At 43.9% G+C, this 17,032-nt stretch overlaps 1 protein-coding gene and 1 long non-coding RNA gene across 2 annotated transcripts in view; one reads left to right on the plus strand and one right to left on the minus strand.

The window, feature by feature from the left end:
• LOC137516109 (uncharacterized) overlaps window positions 1-14,603 on the plus strand; it is a 122,892-nt gene extending 108,289 nt beyond the window's left edge. Inside the window, exon 3 of the long non-coding RNA XR_011020535.1 lies at window positions 14,413-14,603. This is a non-coding gene — a long non-coding RNA (uncharacterized lncRNA). The remainder of the gene's footprint in view (window positions 1-14,412) is intronic.
• The window catches only part of MUSK (muscle associated receptor tyrosine kinase), a 206,873-nt gene that overhangs the window by 20,286 nt on the left and 169,555 nt on the right, over window positions 1-17,032 (minus strand). The window contains exons 14-15 of the mRNA XM_068234339.1: window positions 14,377-14,572; window positions 13,241-13,432 (exon numbers count right to left, since the gene is read on the minus strand). Of these exons, the coding sequence (XP_068090440.1) occupies window positions 13,241-13,432; window positions 14,377-14,572 (388 nt within the window). The remainder of the gene's footprint in view (window positions 1-13,240; window positions 13,433-14,376; window positions 14,573-17,032) is intronic.

The raw sequence follows: 17,032 nt of genomic DNA on the forward strand, positions 1-17,032 counted from the left end.
ATGCTGCACACATTTTAGACCCTGTTTTCTTTGAGCACTCTACATGTTTGCTTTAAAGCGGGCCTGAACACAGAACTTCCTCTCTGCTCTAAAACATACAAAACAGCATAATAACCATTAAAGAAAAACATTTCGTTGTTACAGAGGTTACAAATCCTGCAAAAAATCTGAAGCGTGTCTACTTCCTGCTTTCATGAAAGCAGACATATTGTTAACATCCTGAGTTTACCAATTAGCTCTCTGCATTGGCAGAAGCTGATACAGTTGAAGAGATCAAATTACAACTTGTGATTAGACACAGATGAGGGGGAATAAAACATGCTAAACACTCTAAATACATAGATACTAAATACAGGGTGCATTTCTCTATGTTTTCCTTCTGTCCTGCGCAAGAGTTCAGGTCCACTTTAACTATACATTCCTAGAGAAAATGTAGACTAGGAAAAATGCTAGAGAAAATGTGTACTACAGTGCAGCCCTTTACTACTGCAGAGATAGGAGGACACTCCCTTATTATACTGTTTGTATTCTGATAAGCACTACATGAGCTTTCACAGGCATTTGGCTCATGACCAAAATGCCAGGGAGCAAAAATAAAACATTTCTTCTAACTCATGTGGAGCCACTAAAAGGAAAACCACATTCTGTTTTCAGTAAGCACATATTGTAATTAATTACTGTTACTGTAATGGCTGCTGTTCTTTATCTTAAAAACAAATGCACTGTCTTTGAAACACAGCATTGCAGAGTTGCTGGTAGTCCCTGTCAGCATATCAGGTAGCCAGCACCCTCACTGCACAGCTGCACAGTGATTTTATTGTGATAAAACTATCGCTTTCACCTCGCTGAGCAAACTTACAGAGTTTTCATCACACAGATACTATAATTGCTATACTTTGAAGCTAGAGTGCAAATCATTTGTTTCAAGGGTTTTATTGACAAGCTTTACAAAAGTCTGTGTGTGTTAAAGCATAAAAGATGATATAAACACCACAACAAATGCTTAATGTAGTGAAATGCCAAGTTACATCACAATAGTGGTAGTACCAGAACTCAGAACGTTCTCTCTGCTCTAAAAGATCAGCATCAGCATAATAACACAACAACATTCCTTTGTTACAGCTGATACAAATCCTGCAATTAATCTGCAGTGTGTCTAATTCCTACTTTCATGGAAGCAGACATAGGGTTAACTTACTGTGTTTACAAATTAGCTGTTCTTCTGAGGACTGCTGAGATTCCTGAGCTGCCAGAGATCAAATTACACTTGTGATTAGTCACAGATGAATTAGTCACAGTTTTCCTCCTGACCTGTGCAAGAGTTCAGGTCCACTTTAAGAAGAACTACATGTGTCAAGTAGTGAACTTAAGACAATGTACCGTAAGATAGTTAACCATTTAGGTAAAAAAGAATCCAAGCTTTTGGTCCAGAAGAGGTCTCCCAAAGTTGCTCACCCCAACTCAGTGTGGACTATCTCCAATGCAAGGAGCACTGACAGCATGAAAACACACCCACTACGTTAATTTTAGCTACAGGTTCAGGATAGTAAGTGAGCCATGGGGAGGGGACAAAGGTGATGGAATCGCAGTGAGGGATTGCGAAGTAGAATGACGTGGATGTTGTGTTATGTGGTTTCTGCCATCTCTAGCTCTGATACACATTGCAAATTTGTGATGATACCATTATGTCTAATACCATAGACTTCAGTGCAAGCGCCACCTAATGGCAACTTTTGGCCTCAGACTCACAAAGAATTATTCTTAAAGTGAAACTGAAGCGTATTTTAAAATAAAAAACAGATACTCACCTAAGGAGAGGGAAAGCTCTGGGTCCTACAGAGCCTTCCCGTTCTCCTGCCTGTCTCCTCGTTCTCCCGCTGGCTCCTCCGTTTGAATCTCCCTCCAGGGGAGACTTCGGCAGTCTTCAGGAAGCGCTCAAATACCTGCAGCCCTGTACTGCACATGTGCCAGTGCGCCAGAGAGGGAGCTTGCGTGTACGCAGTATGGAGAAGCTAGTCTTTGGAAGCCCGAGTGCTTCCAAAGACTGCCGAAGTCTCCCCATCCCAGAAGAGAGCAGTCCTGCTAACGGTGGAGCCTGCAGGCGAACGAGGATACCGTCAGGAGACCAGGAAGGTTCTATAGGACCCAGAGCCTTCCCTCTCCTTAGGTTAGTATCTGTTTTTTATTTTAAAATATGCTTCAGACTCCTTATAAGCAAATCAGCTAGAATCACCACAAAACTGACTTTGTGAATTAGGCCTGCTCATCCCTATTTTATAGTTAAGTACATGGTAGTTTGCTGAATAGAGCAGGAGCTGGCCAGAAAGTTATTACTTTGGTACAGTTGGCTAATTTAAACAATTGTATTACTATAATTTTGGTAATGAATTTGTAACGATTGGTGTCAGCACGCAGAGAGAATATGATTATTGGTGATCTGCAGTATCACCAAGAATGCAGATATATACCTGATTATTGATGATCTGCAGAATCACCGATAATACAGATATATTACTAACCTCTGGACACCTAAGGGTATGTAAGTGTTTGGTGTAACAGTAGTACTTTGAGTAATGCACCTGCTGGGCAGGTGATATTAGGCAGTAAGGGCCTGTTCAGACTTGCTGCGTTTGTAGAACGCGTATAAATTCAAAGAAACGCAAGTTGAAAAAACGCATGCGTTTTTCTTGCGTTTGAATGCGTTTTCTATTGCGTTTTGCACAAACACGTGACCCAGGGGAAAAAAAAGAATTATGGGAACCGCAGAGGAAAACGGACGCTAAAAACGCAATAGTACGCGTTTTTGATACGCGTCCATAGACTTTCATTGCGTCCGTTTCTATGCGTATCGCACAGAACTGCGTGCAGCAATGCGGATGAGAAACGTATGCGTCTCATACGCATACATGTGAACTACCCCATTAAAAAGCATTACGAGCCGTTTCTATGCGTTTTTGGTACCAGTACGCGTTCCCTGAAAACGGCTAGGAACGCATATAGTCTGAACAGGCCCTAAAGGAACACTGCTCTGGGAGCACAGAAACCTTCCAGCAGCCTGAGTGTTACGGAACAATAAACAGGTATTGCAATAAATGACCACAGTTTGCAGAAACACTGATACTGAGACAGGAATGTGCAAAAAGGTGTTTTATTAAGGACCAAATCATGCAAACAACATACAACCATATGCAAACAATATATACAGTGAATCTCCCGCAAACCAAACTAAACAGTGTGCACACATATAACCAAAACCCTGACTATCTATCTATCTACAAACGGCATGCAGGAGATATATATGTACAAGCAAATATATATATACAATAACGCGGTATCAAAGGGGCAGGCAAAGACAGGTCAAAACGGAATAACAGAGTCAGCAACAGGTAATCAGATACAAGCAAGGTACAAAGGAATAGACAGAAGCAGAGTCAGGACTAGCAGAGGTTCAGCAGCAGGTAATCAGATCACAGAGCAGGTACAGGAAACCAGGTATCAGGAACAGAAGGTGACCAGAGACTCAGACCTGTAACATAGGAAGTTCTGGCAATGACTTGCAGGAAGAGGCAGACTTATATAGTCCATGTAATAGGAAGCAGCTGGTGGTAGTTGATCAGAGACACATTAGAGGCCTCTGCAGGCCATACAAAGAACTGCAAGTCCTTAGATGCAATGATAAGCCACCTGCTGGTGGATAGTGGAAGTCCAGGGCAGTCCAACTCAATACCACCACCAGCAGGCAAGAGATGATACCACAAGAATCGTAACACTGAGACTCTCCAAGGGGTGGAGTCAGGCTGGAGACAGGAAGGGCCAGAGAGTGAGTGACACCTGAAGGTGGATGTCACTATCTGATCTGGAGACTATCTCTTAAGGGGAGAGATAGCTCTCGAGGTCGGACACGCCTGGTCGGCAACACACGGACAGATAAAGTACAAAGACAGAAGGCTGATTCAGTATTCAAGGCAAGCAGGGTCTGGCAACGGAGTATCAGATATGCGAGGTACCGAATCAGAGGACAGAGGAGTAGTCAAGAAAGCAATAAGTCTAGTCTGGGTGTGAGGTCCGTGGTCTCTCCACCCTGGAACTAGTCTGATGTATAGCAAAATGATCACACAAGTTCCCTAGTCTTGGGTGCGAGGTCCGTGGTCTCAGCACCCTGGAACTAGTCTGATGTATAACACAAATGATAATACAGTTCCCTAGTCTGGGTGCGAGGTCCGTGGTCTCAGCACCCTGGAACTAGTCTGGAGTATGACACAAATGATAATACAGTTCCCTAGTCTGAGTGCGAGGTCTGTGGTCTCAGCACCCTGGAACTAGTCTGGAGTATAACACAAATGATAATACAGTTCCCTAGTCTGGGTGTGAGGTCCTTGGTCTCTACACCCTGGAACTAGCTTAAGCATAAACAGAATAACGGTTCAAGTAATCTGGCTCAGTGTGAATTCCCAGGTCCACCTGGTTCAAACACACTGTTGGATCTGACTAAGGTCTGAGTGCTTCCACGTAGTGTTCGCAACGGCAGACAACTTGCAACTGGCCAGCAGTAACTATATATGGAGTAGTGCTCTCCAGCACCACCCCTAATTGATCAACCAATAGTATCCTGCTCTGGAGTCAGCTGATCGGCGTGATCAGCTGACTCTCTCTGCCCAGTATAAGAATTCTGCCTCTCAGCGCGCGCGCGCGTATTCCTAAGCCTGTGTGCACTAACAGACTCAGCCACACCAGACAACGCTGCCGCGTGCAAACCGCCGCGCTGGACGCGGAACCAGCCGCCTTACTGTTTTTGCATGTGGCGGCTTTTCCGCGTTCTGCCCTGCTACCAGACACACGCTTCCGCGTGCAAACCACCGCATTGGACGCGGAATCAGCCGTTGGGGCCACTCCAAAACAGCTGAAACTTTTCCAGGGTCCATAGAGAGGCCAGAGGTTGAAATGATGTACCCTAGAAAGGCATCAGAGGTCAGCATGTTTTGTCTCAACTTCCGTAACACAAACTTAACATGATCTCTGTGCTCTGAGAGGTTGGACGAGAAATTTAGTATGTCGTCTAAGTATACTTAGGCAAATTTGCCCAACACCTCTCTAAAGACTTCATCAATCAGCTCTTGAAAGACGGCCGGTCATTACACAACCCAAAGGGCATCACCAGGTACTCATAGTGGCCGTTGGGTGTGTTAAAGGCCGTCTTCCATTCATCACCGTCCCTGATCCGCACAAGGTTGTAAGCACCCCTCAAATCCAGTTTTGAGAAAATCTTAGCATTGGTGACTTGAGTAAATAAATGGTCTATTAAAGGCAAAGGATAGCGATTTTTTACTGTAATTTTATTTAAGCCTCGATAATCAATGCAGGACTGGAGGCCTCGATCTTTCTTTTTCACAAAAAATAACCCTGCCCCTGCCGGGGATCGAGAAGGGCGAATAAAACCTTTAGCTAAGTTCTCTCGGATGTATTCCTTCATGGCCAACTTCTCTGGCCCAGATAAATTATAGAGATGACCTCTAGGGGGCATACAACCAAACCTGAGATCAATGGGGCAATCAAAGGGACGGTGTGGAGGAAGTTTATCTGCTGACTTGGGACAGAACACGTTTGCAAATTCTGAATACTGATCTGGCAATCCCTCCATGTGAATCTTGGTTTTACCAAAGGTTACTTTCGCTAGAAAATGATGATAGCAATGGGCAGACCAGCTTGTTAGCTGACCCGTAGCCCAATTAATCTGAGGCGAGTGAATTTGTAACCATGGCATGCCAAGAATGATCGTGGAGGTTGCCATTCGTAACACGAAAAATGATAAACTTTCTTTATGCAACAGCCCTATTGTGACCCCCAAGTCTGGGGTCTGGGAAAGTGGGTGATTACTCTGCAGAGGGGAATCATCCACTGCAGTGACCCGAATCTGTTGTTTTAGTGGGGAGATCGGAATCCCCAATTTCTTAGCAAACTCATAATCCATAAAATTAGCTGCTGAGCCAGAGTCTATGAAGGCCTCAGTAGTCTCTGTCTTATCCTGCCAGGATATAGTGCAAGGGAGAAGAAAACGTTTGTCATCGAGAGGTAAAGACTGCGCGCCTAGGGTATTACCTTCGACTACACCTAGGCGGCAGCGTTTCCCAACTTCTTGGGACAATTCTGCACTTTATGACCCCCTTCTGCACAGTTTAGACAGAGCTGCTCTGTTTCCCTACGTCTCCGTTCCACCTGAGACAATCTCGACCTACCAATCTGCATTGGTTCCGGTGGGGGTGAAGGAGGTGGAGATGGAAGAGAAGGAGACGCTGCGTAGGACAAGTACCTTACATTGTTCCTACCCCGGGTCTGTCTTTGGTATCGTAAACGACGATCAATTCTGATGGCCGATGAAATGGCCTCATCAATGGATTTGGGCTCAGGATGACCCAACATTAGATCAGAAACTGCGTCTGACAACCCCGATAAGAAACAGTCTAAAAGAGCGAATGAGTCTCATCGAGCTGATACTGCCCACTTTCTAAACTCCGCAGCATAGTTTTCTACCGGACCTTTGCCCTGCCGCAACAACTTGAGCTTCTGCTCAGCGGTAGAGGCAATATCCGGGTCATCGTAAATTATAGCCATAGCTTTAAAAAATTCCTCTACCGAGGTCAGGGCCTTATCCCCCGTGGGAAAGCTATATGCCCAAGTCTGGGAATCCCCTGACAATAGAGTCTTAATGAAGGTTACTCTCTGTGCCATGGTCCCTGATGAATTAGGTCTTAACTCAAAGTATGATAACACTCTGTTTCTAAAATTTCGCAAGTTAGATCTGTGACCAGAAAACCTTTCAGGTACAGACATTCGTATGTCTGTGCTAGGAGGAGATCGCACGGTATCCACGGTATCCACAGCCGTCTGATAAACTTGTACAGTCCCAGACAAAGCGTTGATTTGAGTCTGGTGACTGTTCAGTACTCGGGTGTAATTCTCCACCGTAGTGGTGAGTACATCGAGACGGCTGCAGAGTGCGTCCATTTGGGTTTGGTCTGCCGTTCGGTAACGATTGGTGTCAGCACGCAGAGAGAATCTGATTATTAGTGATCTGCAGTATCACCAAGAATGCAGATATATACCTGATTATTGATGATCTACAGAATCACAGATAATACAGATATATTACTAACCTCTGGACACCTAAGGGTATGTAAGTGTTTGGTGTAACAGTAATACTTTGAGTAATGCACCTGCTGGGCAGGTGATATTAGGCAGTAAAGGAACACTGCTCTGAGAGCACAGGTACCTTCCAGCAGCCTGAGACTCTCCAAGGGGTGCAGTCAGGCTGGAGACAGGAAGGGCCAGAGAGTGAGTGACACCTGAAGGTGGATGTCACTATCTGATATGGAGACTATCTCTTAAGGGGAGAGATAGCTCTCGAGGTCGGACATGCCTGGTCGGCAGCACACGGACAAAAAAGTACAAAGACAGAAGGCTGATTCGGTATCCAAGGCAAGCAGGGTCTGGCAATGGAGTATCAGATATGCGAGGTACCGAATCAGAGGACAGAGGAGTAGTCAAGAAAGCAAAAAGTCATAACAGATATCAAACAATGCCTAGTCTGGGTGTGAGGTCCATGGTCTCTCCACCCTGGAACTAGTCTGATGTATAACAAAATGATCACACAAGTTCCCTAGTCTTGGGTGCGGGGTCCGTGGTCTCAGCACCCTGGAACTAGTCTGATGTATAACACAAATGATAATACAGTTCCCTAGTCTGGGTGCGAGGTCCGTGGTCTCAGCACCCTGGAACTAGTCTGGAGTATGACACAAATGATAATACAGTTCCCTAGTCTGAGTGCAAGGTCCGTGGTCTCAGCACCCTGGAACTAGTCTGGAGTATAACACAAATGATAATACAGTTCCCTAGTCTGGGTGTGAGGTCCTTGGTCTCTACACCCTGGAACTAGCTTAAGCATAAACACAATAACGGTTCAAGTAATCTGGCTCAGTGTGAATTCCCAGGTCCACCTGGTTCAAACACACTGTTGGATCTGACTAAGGTCTGAGTGCTTCCACGTAGTGTTCGCAACGGCAGACAACTTGCAACTGGCCAGCAGTAACTATATATGGAGTAGTGCTCTCCAGCACCACCCCTAATTTATCAACCAATAGTATCCTGCTCTGGAGTCAGCTGATCGGCGTGATCAGCTAACTCTCTCTGCCCAGTATAAGAATTCTGCCTCTCAGCGCGCGCGCGCGTATTCCTAAGCCTGTGTGCACTAACAGACTCAGCCACACCAGACACACGCTGCCGCATGCAAACCATGCTGAACCAGCCGCCTTACTGTTGTTGCATGCGGCGGCTTTTCCGCGTTCTGCCCTGCTACCAGACACACGCGTCCGCGTGCAAACCACCGCATTGGACGCGGAATCAGCCGCCTCCTCAGTAGCACACGCGGCGGCTTTTCCGCATTCTCTCACAGAATTTACCAAATGATTCCTGTTTGTATATATAGGCATCAAGGCCCTAGGGAAATACATACAGTTAATTAAGAGCAGTTGTATACAGTGACCAAAAGAGACACCCTGGAGAAAAAACGCAGAGCCCCATAGCGTAATAAGTAATGGCAAGGATTGTTAAAATGGTGGTGAAGAGTTGTGCTCACAAAAGGAGGTTGCAGACGAGCAACCAACTACTGGAGGCAGGTGAAGATCAACGACCCTACTCTACTCGGGTGTCCAGATACACTGGATGCTGGTCGCACTCTTGCCAAAGAACTCCAAAATTGGTTGTGATGGTGAGGGTACATCTAACCAAAATAGAACACTGTTCCCAAAGGTGGGTGAGTAGCGCAAGGGGGAAGAGGCGCCCAAATATTGCTAAAACTGAAATTCATATATGGAATAAACAAATTATGTTAAGCACTAGGCCTAGTGCTCAATATAATTTGTTTATTTCATATACAAATTTGTCCTCATTGAGGTAAGCCACCTCAATCTTTTTCTATTTTAGCTGTTTTAATCAATATTTGGACTCCTCTTCCCTCCTTTTAGTTTATTAAGAGGGCTGTTGAACTGAAGTGTCTGTTTGGTGAATAATTCAAGACTTATAAAATGGTGATTATTTAATATTTAGCTATTTATGATAAGTGTAACCCTTTTTTAGGCAAATAAAGTCCATCAGCAGACAATTCTCCTGTATAGAAAGTAAAGTATACATATGTTAGACTATGTAATCCATCTGCAAAAGAGTTAAAGGGAACCTAATGAGAGAGGGATATAGAGGCTGCCATATGTATTTCCTTTTAAACAATGCATATTGCCTGGCTGTGCTGCTGAACCTCTACCTTTAATACTTTTAGCCATAGACCCTGAACACGCATGCAGATCAGGTACTCTGACTGAAGCCTGACTTGATTAGCTGCATGCTTGTTTCAGGTGTGTGATGCAGACAGTATTGCAGCCAAAGAGATCAGCAGGACTGCCAGGCAACTAGTATTGCTTACATGGAAATAAATATGGAAGCCTACCTTAAGGTTCAGATTTTCTCTGTTTCTTGTCTCTTTTATAAAAATCAGAAGCTGGTGACTCATGCTGCCAGTTTGCATTTCTAACTACGCAAGCAGCTATGAGTAGTATGAAAATGAAAACTGAGCCTTACTTTATAGCCTTATATCAACTCCTAACGCACACCCCCATAATTCCCATGCTAGATAACGACTCAGGACTTGTCACTGTTTTAGCCTTAGAAATTCAGTAAGTGACATGATCCATATTTCCTGCAGTGACAGGCTTTAAATATAAGCAGATTGCAGACAGCAAAAACGGAATGCTGTTGGCTGACATGTTAGTGACACTAAACAGAGGATAGGGTCTTAGGAGGGGAAGAAAACAAGGTTACTAAGTTTAGCAGCAAGCACATTTAACATGAGACAGGACAAATATTTTAATAAGAGCAGAAGGAGGTGATTCAACTTGTTACCAAAGGTTATGGTTCGTGGAGACGAAAATACAGTCAAATTAATATAAAATATAAAATCTGTGCCGGAGTTGTAAACTCTTGATATTTAAAAGATAGATGCAAAAAGAATGTCTTGCCTCTGGTAAAATGACACATCTCATGGCCTGGCTGCAATACTATTCTTTTGATATAATATATATCACATTGTGTTCCTAACAAGAAATTCCAAACTGAAGTGTCTGCCTGTAATAACCCCTTAACCAGTCTCTGGTTTACAGAGAAGGTAAGTAAGGCATCCATTTAGATGTCCTTTTAGTTATTAATATAGCAGTACTATCCTAAATCCTAACATTTGTATAGCCCTTTCTTCTGCTGGGCTCAATGCGCTGAAGAGCTGCAGCCATTAAGGGTACGTTTAAGGTGTCACCCTGCGGTGTTAGGAAGTCTTGCCGAAGGACTTCTTACTGAATAGGTGCTGACCCTAGCTAGGATTAGAATCCTGGTCTTCCATGTCAAAGGCAGAGCTTAAAGCGGATCCGAGATGAAAAACTAACTATAACAAGTAAATTGTCTTATCTTAAGTTTAGATAGTTTACACAGCAAATCTAGCTGCAAACAGCTTCAATAGTTTATGATTATTTATTCCTGTGATACAATGAGGGCAGCCATGTTCTGTTTGTCACAGGCTGAGGGCTGGAGATGCTATCAGCTTGCCTGTGTGTAATGTAAAAAATTCAGTCCCCTCTCCTCTTCCCTTCTCCCCTCTGCCTCTGAAATCTCTGGCTAATAATCTCCACCTCCTGCCCAGACTGAGCTCCCATAAGCCCTTGCTACAGTGCCAAGGCACTCTAAAAAAAACTGTGGGCGAGGCTTGTTTAGTTTATAGGGAATTAGAGCATTAAAACAAAACGAAAAAAGTATTTGGCTTGAGGAATGCCCTATAAACTATATTAAAGGAACACAATTATGCAGAGAGTAAAAGTTTTTCTCGGATCCACTTTAACCAGTACATTATCCAGCCACTTAGTAAGCTGAAGCATGGTGCCTAAGAATGCAAACCTTTTTTCCTGCTCTGTGCAGGCAGTTATATAGGCAAGAAGATGAGAATTCTGAGAAGTAGTATGCCTTAACCACTTGCCGACCGCACACTCATAACGTGCGTCGGCAAAGTGGCAGCTGCAGGACCAGCGACGCAGTACTGCGTCGCCAGCTGCAGCCTAATTAATCAGGAAGCAGCCGCTCGTACGAGCGGCTGCTTCCTGTCAATTCACGGCGGGGGGCTCCGTGAATAGCCTGCGGGCCGCCGATGGCGGCTCGCAGGCTAGATGTAAACACAAGCGGAAATAATCCGCTTTGTTTACATTTGTACGGCGCTGCTGCGCAGCAGCGCCGTAAGGCAGATCGGCGATCCCCGGCCAATCAGCGGCCGGGGATCGCCTCCATGTGACAGGGGACGTCCTGTCACTGGCTGCACAGGACGGATAGCGTCCTGTGCAGCCCAGATCTCCCGGGGGAGCAGGTAGGAGAGGGAGGGGGAGGATTTCGCCGCGGAGGGGGGCTTTGAGGTGCCCCCCCCCGCAAAATGCCAGCCAGGAGGAGCGATCAGACCCCCCCTGCACATCATCCCCCTAGTGGGGAAAAAAGGGGGGCGATCTGATCGCTCTGAGTGCCCTTTGATCTGTGCTGGGGGCTGCACAGCCCACCCAGCACAGATCACCTAAAACAGCGCTGGTCCTTAAGGGGGGGTAAAGGGTGGGTCCTCAAGTGGTTAAAGAGAAACATTATAACATATAGTTGAACATAATAAATTATTTGGGTGTCCATTTTTACCTTAAAGCAAACCTGAAGAGAAAAAAAAACTTATGAAATAATGAATTGTATGTGTAGTAATAAACAGAAAAGAGTTTCATATTTTTATTTTTTGGTTACATAGCTTTTTTTAATATAACATTGTCAGAGCTGCAGTTATGCAGCTCTTAAAGCATCCGATCCAGGTTAGTGATAGGAAGTCCGGATCTTTTTAAGGATTCGGATCATTTGAATCGGATCATTGAAAAGATCCGGATCTTTGAACCAAATCATTTGAATCATTTTACTAGGGAAGCAGACTGGGTGAAATTTCTAGCAGGACAGGACTTTCGATGCACTGTACATTCTGTATGTTCCTGTTTCTTCCAGAAAAACATCCACTGTGAACCGAATCTTTGATTGCGATGATCCGGATGATTCGACTCACAAAAAAGATCCGGATGAAATGAACGATTCGTTCATGATCCAGACAACACTACAGTCCCACCATGAGTCACCACAGTGCAGTGAATATTAATTAGCCATGTGGCTGGCCGCGGAGGAGGAGGGGAGACCTCCTCCTCTAACATTACTGAGCATGTGCAAACAGTCTAACGTGGCTTAGCTGAGGATAACGTACAGCATGCAGCACTTTGTTTAAACGTGCTGCGTTACTATGTAACGCAACATGGGCTTTGTGAACAGCACATTGATTTTACAGTGCTGTGAGTTAGGCTGCGTTACTGGCTGCTGTAACGTGGGACTTTAACGTCCCACTGTGAAACCAGCCTAAAGCTATAAAACAAAGCAGAAGTAATAACCCTTTGAAATTTCCTGCAGTAAAACCTTATCTCAAGGTTATAAGTGTTTCAGAAAAACAGGTCTGTATTCAACCCAGTGGGTCAAATAGCTCAGAGAAGCTCTTATACATAGATAACAACTGAAGTTTTGTTCTCTTCCTGTACTGGAAAACAATATGAGACTTGTCTTTGCTACTAATGTTCTATTTCTTAGCTGTACTACACATGCAATTCATTATCTCGTAAAACACCACTACATATCCACTAAAGTGGTACTATGGTACAAAAATCACATGCGATGATTAACAATGTACCAATGAATCAATGAAAAATAAGTGTTTATGTGCAAAACCCAGACTCAGACTCATCCATGTTAGCATAAGGTATAGTATTCAAATAGTATGTCGCAAAGCCCACATCTGCACGCCACAATTAATGAGGATACCAAACGAGAATTATGAATAAAAGATGTTGATAAGCATTACAAACACAATTACACTAACGGCTGATTATGCAGTTCTCATTATTCCAAGTTCGGTCTTGTGCTAGATGTCAAATTTCAGTATTACCCTCAGGAGATCCAATATGCTGCCTATTTTAACTGTGAATGGTGCCAGAAGGTAAGTCCCTATAATAGTTCTTCAGCATGCAAAGATCCGTGTTGTTGCATTAATAAAGAAACATTTCATAAATAACACCAGTTTTACACAATGAACATATAGAATTACCTGGCTTGAAAGACTCTCCCAAATGCACCTTCTCCAATGTCTCTGACATATTCAATGTTATTCCTGGGATATTCAAGGCTGATGAGTTTATGGTTTAGAAGTAGAGGCATTCTCTGATACATGGGATTTGGGTGTAATCTATCCAGTACAAGCTCTGATGGAAGGGCTGTGAGGGTTGGTGCTGCAGATTTCCTGCGAGGTTAAAGGAACAGTGCAATTAACAAAACACCCTTGGTTCATTATACTTTGGACTGTGCACACATTTGTTCTTACAGTTGTCATTTGTTTCCATAATAGCTTGGAAGGGAAAGAAAAAATGACTGGTTGCTAGTCAGCTTGGACAGTATTTATTTCAGACACTTTGAATTAAGAGATTCGGGTGTAATCATTAGTGGTCTGAAACTCCGAAATAACATTCAATAAAAATGTTTTTTCCTACTTTTTATTACTCATACAGTTATCATATTTGCTTTTGTGCATAAGTAGTATTGTCTGTTTACAAATTACAAGCTTGCAAAGTGTAGTTTATCTTGCCCTGAAACCTGCCATTGCATTTTATTCAAACTGCTTTTTATTATGTAGTAACATCTTCTAATTAGCTGTTCTGAGCTGTTTGTGTGCTTGAAGCACAGAGAGCTTCACAGAGAGCTCCTTTTCACTTGTTACACTGTGTTTACACACATGTATCAACATTGCAATGCAAACAAAGATACTGTTATCTCCAGTTTGGATGCTGATTTGAAACTGAATAGCAGGACAAAGTGCTTTGCTTAACCATTTCAGTGAAGTTCTGCTAAAAAAAAAAAATTCTGGGATAGTAGCTTTCAAGCTGTGAGGACATTTTTTAGAACAAAGTAGAAATTCTGATTTTCAGACCACTTGAACAGGAACTTAGGTATATAGTTTAAATTACAAACAGGAGTTCTACAACAAATGGTAAAGAATTGCTTACATTTAAAAAGTGTGCTGAAGTAATGTGGGTGCCAGAGAAAGCGGCTAGTGGAATATCAGTAAAATTACTGATATTACACTAGTTAATTCCGATAGTAAAATATCAATAAGGGCCAGGGTACAAATAGTGGGTGTGAAGCGGCTATTAACATAGGTGCCAATTTTACCTGTTTCAAGAGGATTACCTGCTTATATTTTTCATTTTCTTTTGTCTTCTGCAGCAAACCAGAGCAGCAATTATGGTCAGTACCAATGCTGCAAAGCAGGAGATGGTGGCTATGAGGACTGTCATAGAGTGTGCTGGAGAGAAAGATGAAGACATCGATGGTATAGCTGGTGCCACAAATGCAGTTTTTATAGTCGTTGGTAAATGTGGTACACCTTTAAAAAATAAAAAAAAAATAATAATAAAAAAAGTACTGGTTAAGAATGTTAATGTGGTTTAAATGTTCATTCATCTGCCAGATGGGCTGGTCTTAGAGTACTTCCTGGTTGTTGTCAGCTTTTTCTCAACCACCCCATGTTAAAAGACCATTATGACTTCCGGTTCCGGCGCCCTATGTGAGAGGAAGCAAGTGTGGGAGCTCCGGTCCTCACATAGCCTCCACACATCTCTGGACTCTCCCCAACGTCCGGGCTGCATCCCCGAGGCACCTAACAGGGTCGCACAGGTACCTAGGAGCCGACTCGGCGCACTATCAGCGGGCCGCATTCTTCCGCGCCGGACGCGCGCTATTTCCCGCAGGCCGCATAAATTTAGTCCCCGGCTTTTGCCGGCGAATAGGCCCAATAGACGCAACTTGCGTCAGAACTCCGCAGCGCACGGCGGAGGTTGCCCACACCCTCTGCAGCCTTCAGGTGGACATCCAGGGGCAGGAATACGGGCTTCTGTGCTGGAAGAGCCCCCCTCTCACACCTCATTCGCACTAAGATCCTAGCTGGGCCCACCAACTGTGCCCTTTACCAGGAATACACTGCAAATCCTCCTGTGGGCAAACGGACATATAATATCCTATTGTGAGGAATAACCAACTAGGCTAATCGCCTGAAGCAATACACAGTCGGACGGATTGACCTTGGTTCGATAATAACCTCTTCCACACACGCAAGGATCGGCAGATTGGTGAGAAAAGTTTACTTTACGCTCTCATTCCTCCCCACTATTCCTCTGTGACTGCTTTAATATTAAACCATAGGAATGGACAAATTTCTGGCCAAATCCCAGCGTACTAAAAAATCACCACTCCGCCCCAAAATACGATCTAACTTTAAATCTAAAAGCAACCCGGCTTCAGAAATGGAATCTGCCAGTGAAAATGACACTCCAACAGGTCGCCAGGGGAAACCCCCCTCTATTAACTATAAAAAATTAGCGGCTGAAGTTGCGTCGTACTTGCAACATGATCTATCTGCTATTATAACAAAAGCAATCGCAGACCAAATGGCGCCTATGATGACACAGCTCAAAGACCACAGTGAACGGCTTCAAGAAAGCGAAAAACGCATAAGTCAGCTTGAAGATACAGTGGTGTCAGTGCAGAAGCAAAACGACCTCTGTGATAAAAAACAAATCATTTTTGCAGACCGTATAGACGATCTGGAAAACAGGTCTCGCCGAAACAATCTCAAGTTTGTGGGTATACCCGAATCATTCAAACCGGATACGCTGATGGAACTGTGTATGGACATCATCCCTGACAAACTAGGAATTACAGGTCCTTTGAAAGTTGAACGCGCACATCGCTTAGGTCCTTTAAAACCTGAATTCAAAAGACCAAGGGTGGTTATAGCCCGATATCTGGATTACAATGACAGGAACAAGATTCTACAAGCCTTTAGATCGCAGAAATCCTTGGACATTGAGGGGAACAAGATATTGGTTTTCGCGGACTTCTCGGCTGAGGTGTCGAAAGCTCGTAAGGAATTCTCTCCTACATGTCAAATGCTGATACACAAGAAAGTACGTTTTGCATTAGTCTACCCGGCAGTACTTAAAATCTACCATCCTGACTCCACCACTAAGACATTTACTGATGCATCTGATGCACATACTTATGCTACAAACCTACAAGAAAACCAAACGCCAGCATACTCTCCCAAGGTGAGAAGGAGTATTGCATCCAGCTTTGACACTACAGGGGAGGGCCCGCCTTTTAAATCCCCATGCATCAAAGATGATCAAACACATACCAACGACTCTGGCGATGACACGCTTCCGTGTGCAACACCATGAAGGCGGGAGAGTATGACAATAGGGGATTAGGGGATGCAGCTGGAAAAAAAGGGGAGTTAATACTGAATATACCGCTATAAGGGTTGATAGTCTGCATGCTCATAATGGTAAAAAACTCTTAAATTCTTTTTGCTTTATAATGTGACCGCCCTCTCTCGGTAGATACATATCCGTTATACGGTGTGGAGGTAAATGTTATTTTTGCTTTCTTAAGAAAGCATTTGTTCACTACTAATTCCTAAAAGGACCGGAGTAGAATAAGTATGGGTGATGAGATGACGGAAGACACTGATTTGTATAAAAAACGGGATGTGGGTCCTGGCTGCGCCCCTGCTGTGTTTTGCACGCATGGGGTCCAATCACGACCTCGCAACGAAGTGTGTCTCGTCGTTCTGTTGCTTCTACTTTACATGGGGAAAAAAGGAAGTCCTACGAGAATGAATATCATGATGTTTTTGTACATAGTTTTACTGTTTTGTTTGAATACTGATCCACTATCCATCACACCAGACTTATTGAGATCCACACGAAACTCATCCTATGGGAACGAGTTGTACTCTGCTGGGATGCAACTCCCCCACAACATTTTATTATTAATCATATGTGAA

The sequence above is a fragment of the Hyperolius riggenbachi genome, chromosome 1, assembly GCF_040937935.1.
Source record: "Hyperolius riggenbachi isolate aHypRig1 chromosome 1, aHypRig1.pri, whole genome shotgun sequence".
In the NCBI taxonomy this organism is placed as follows: domain Eukaryota; kingdom Metazoa; phylum Chordata; class Amphibia; order Anura; family Hyperoliidae; genus Hyperolius; species Hyperolius riggenbachi.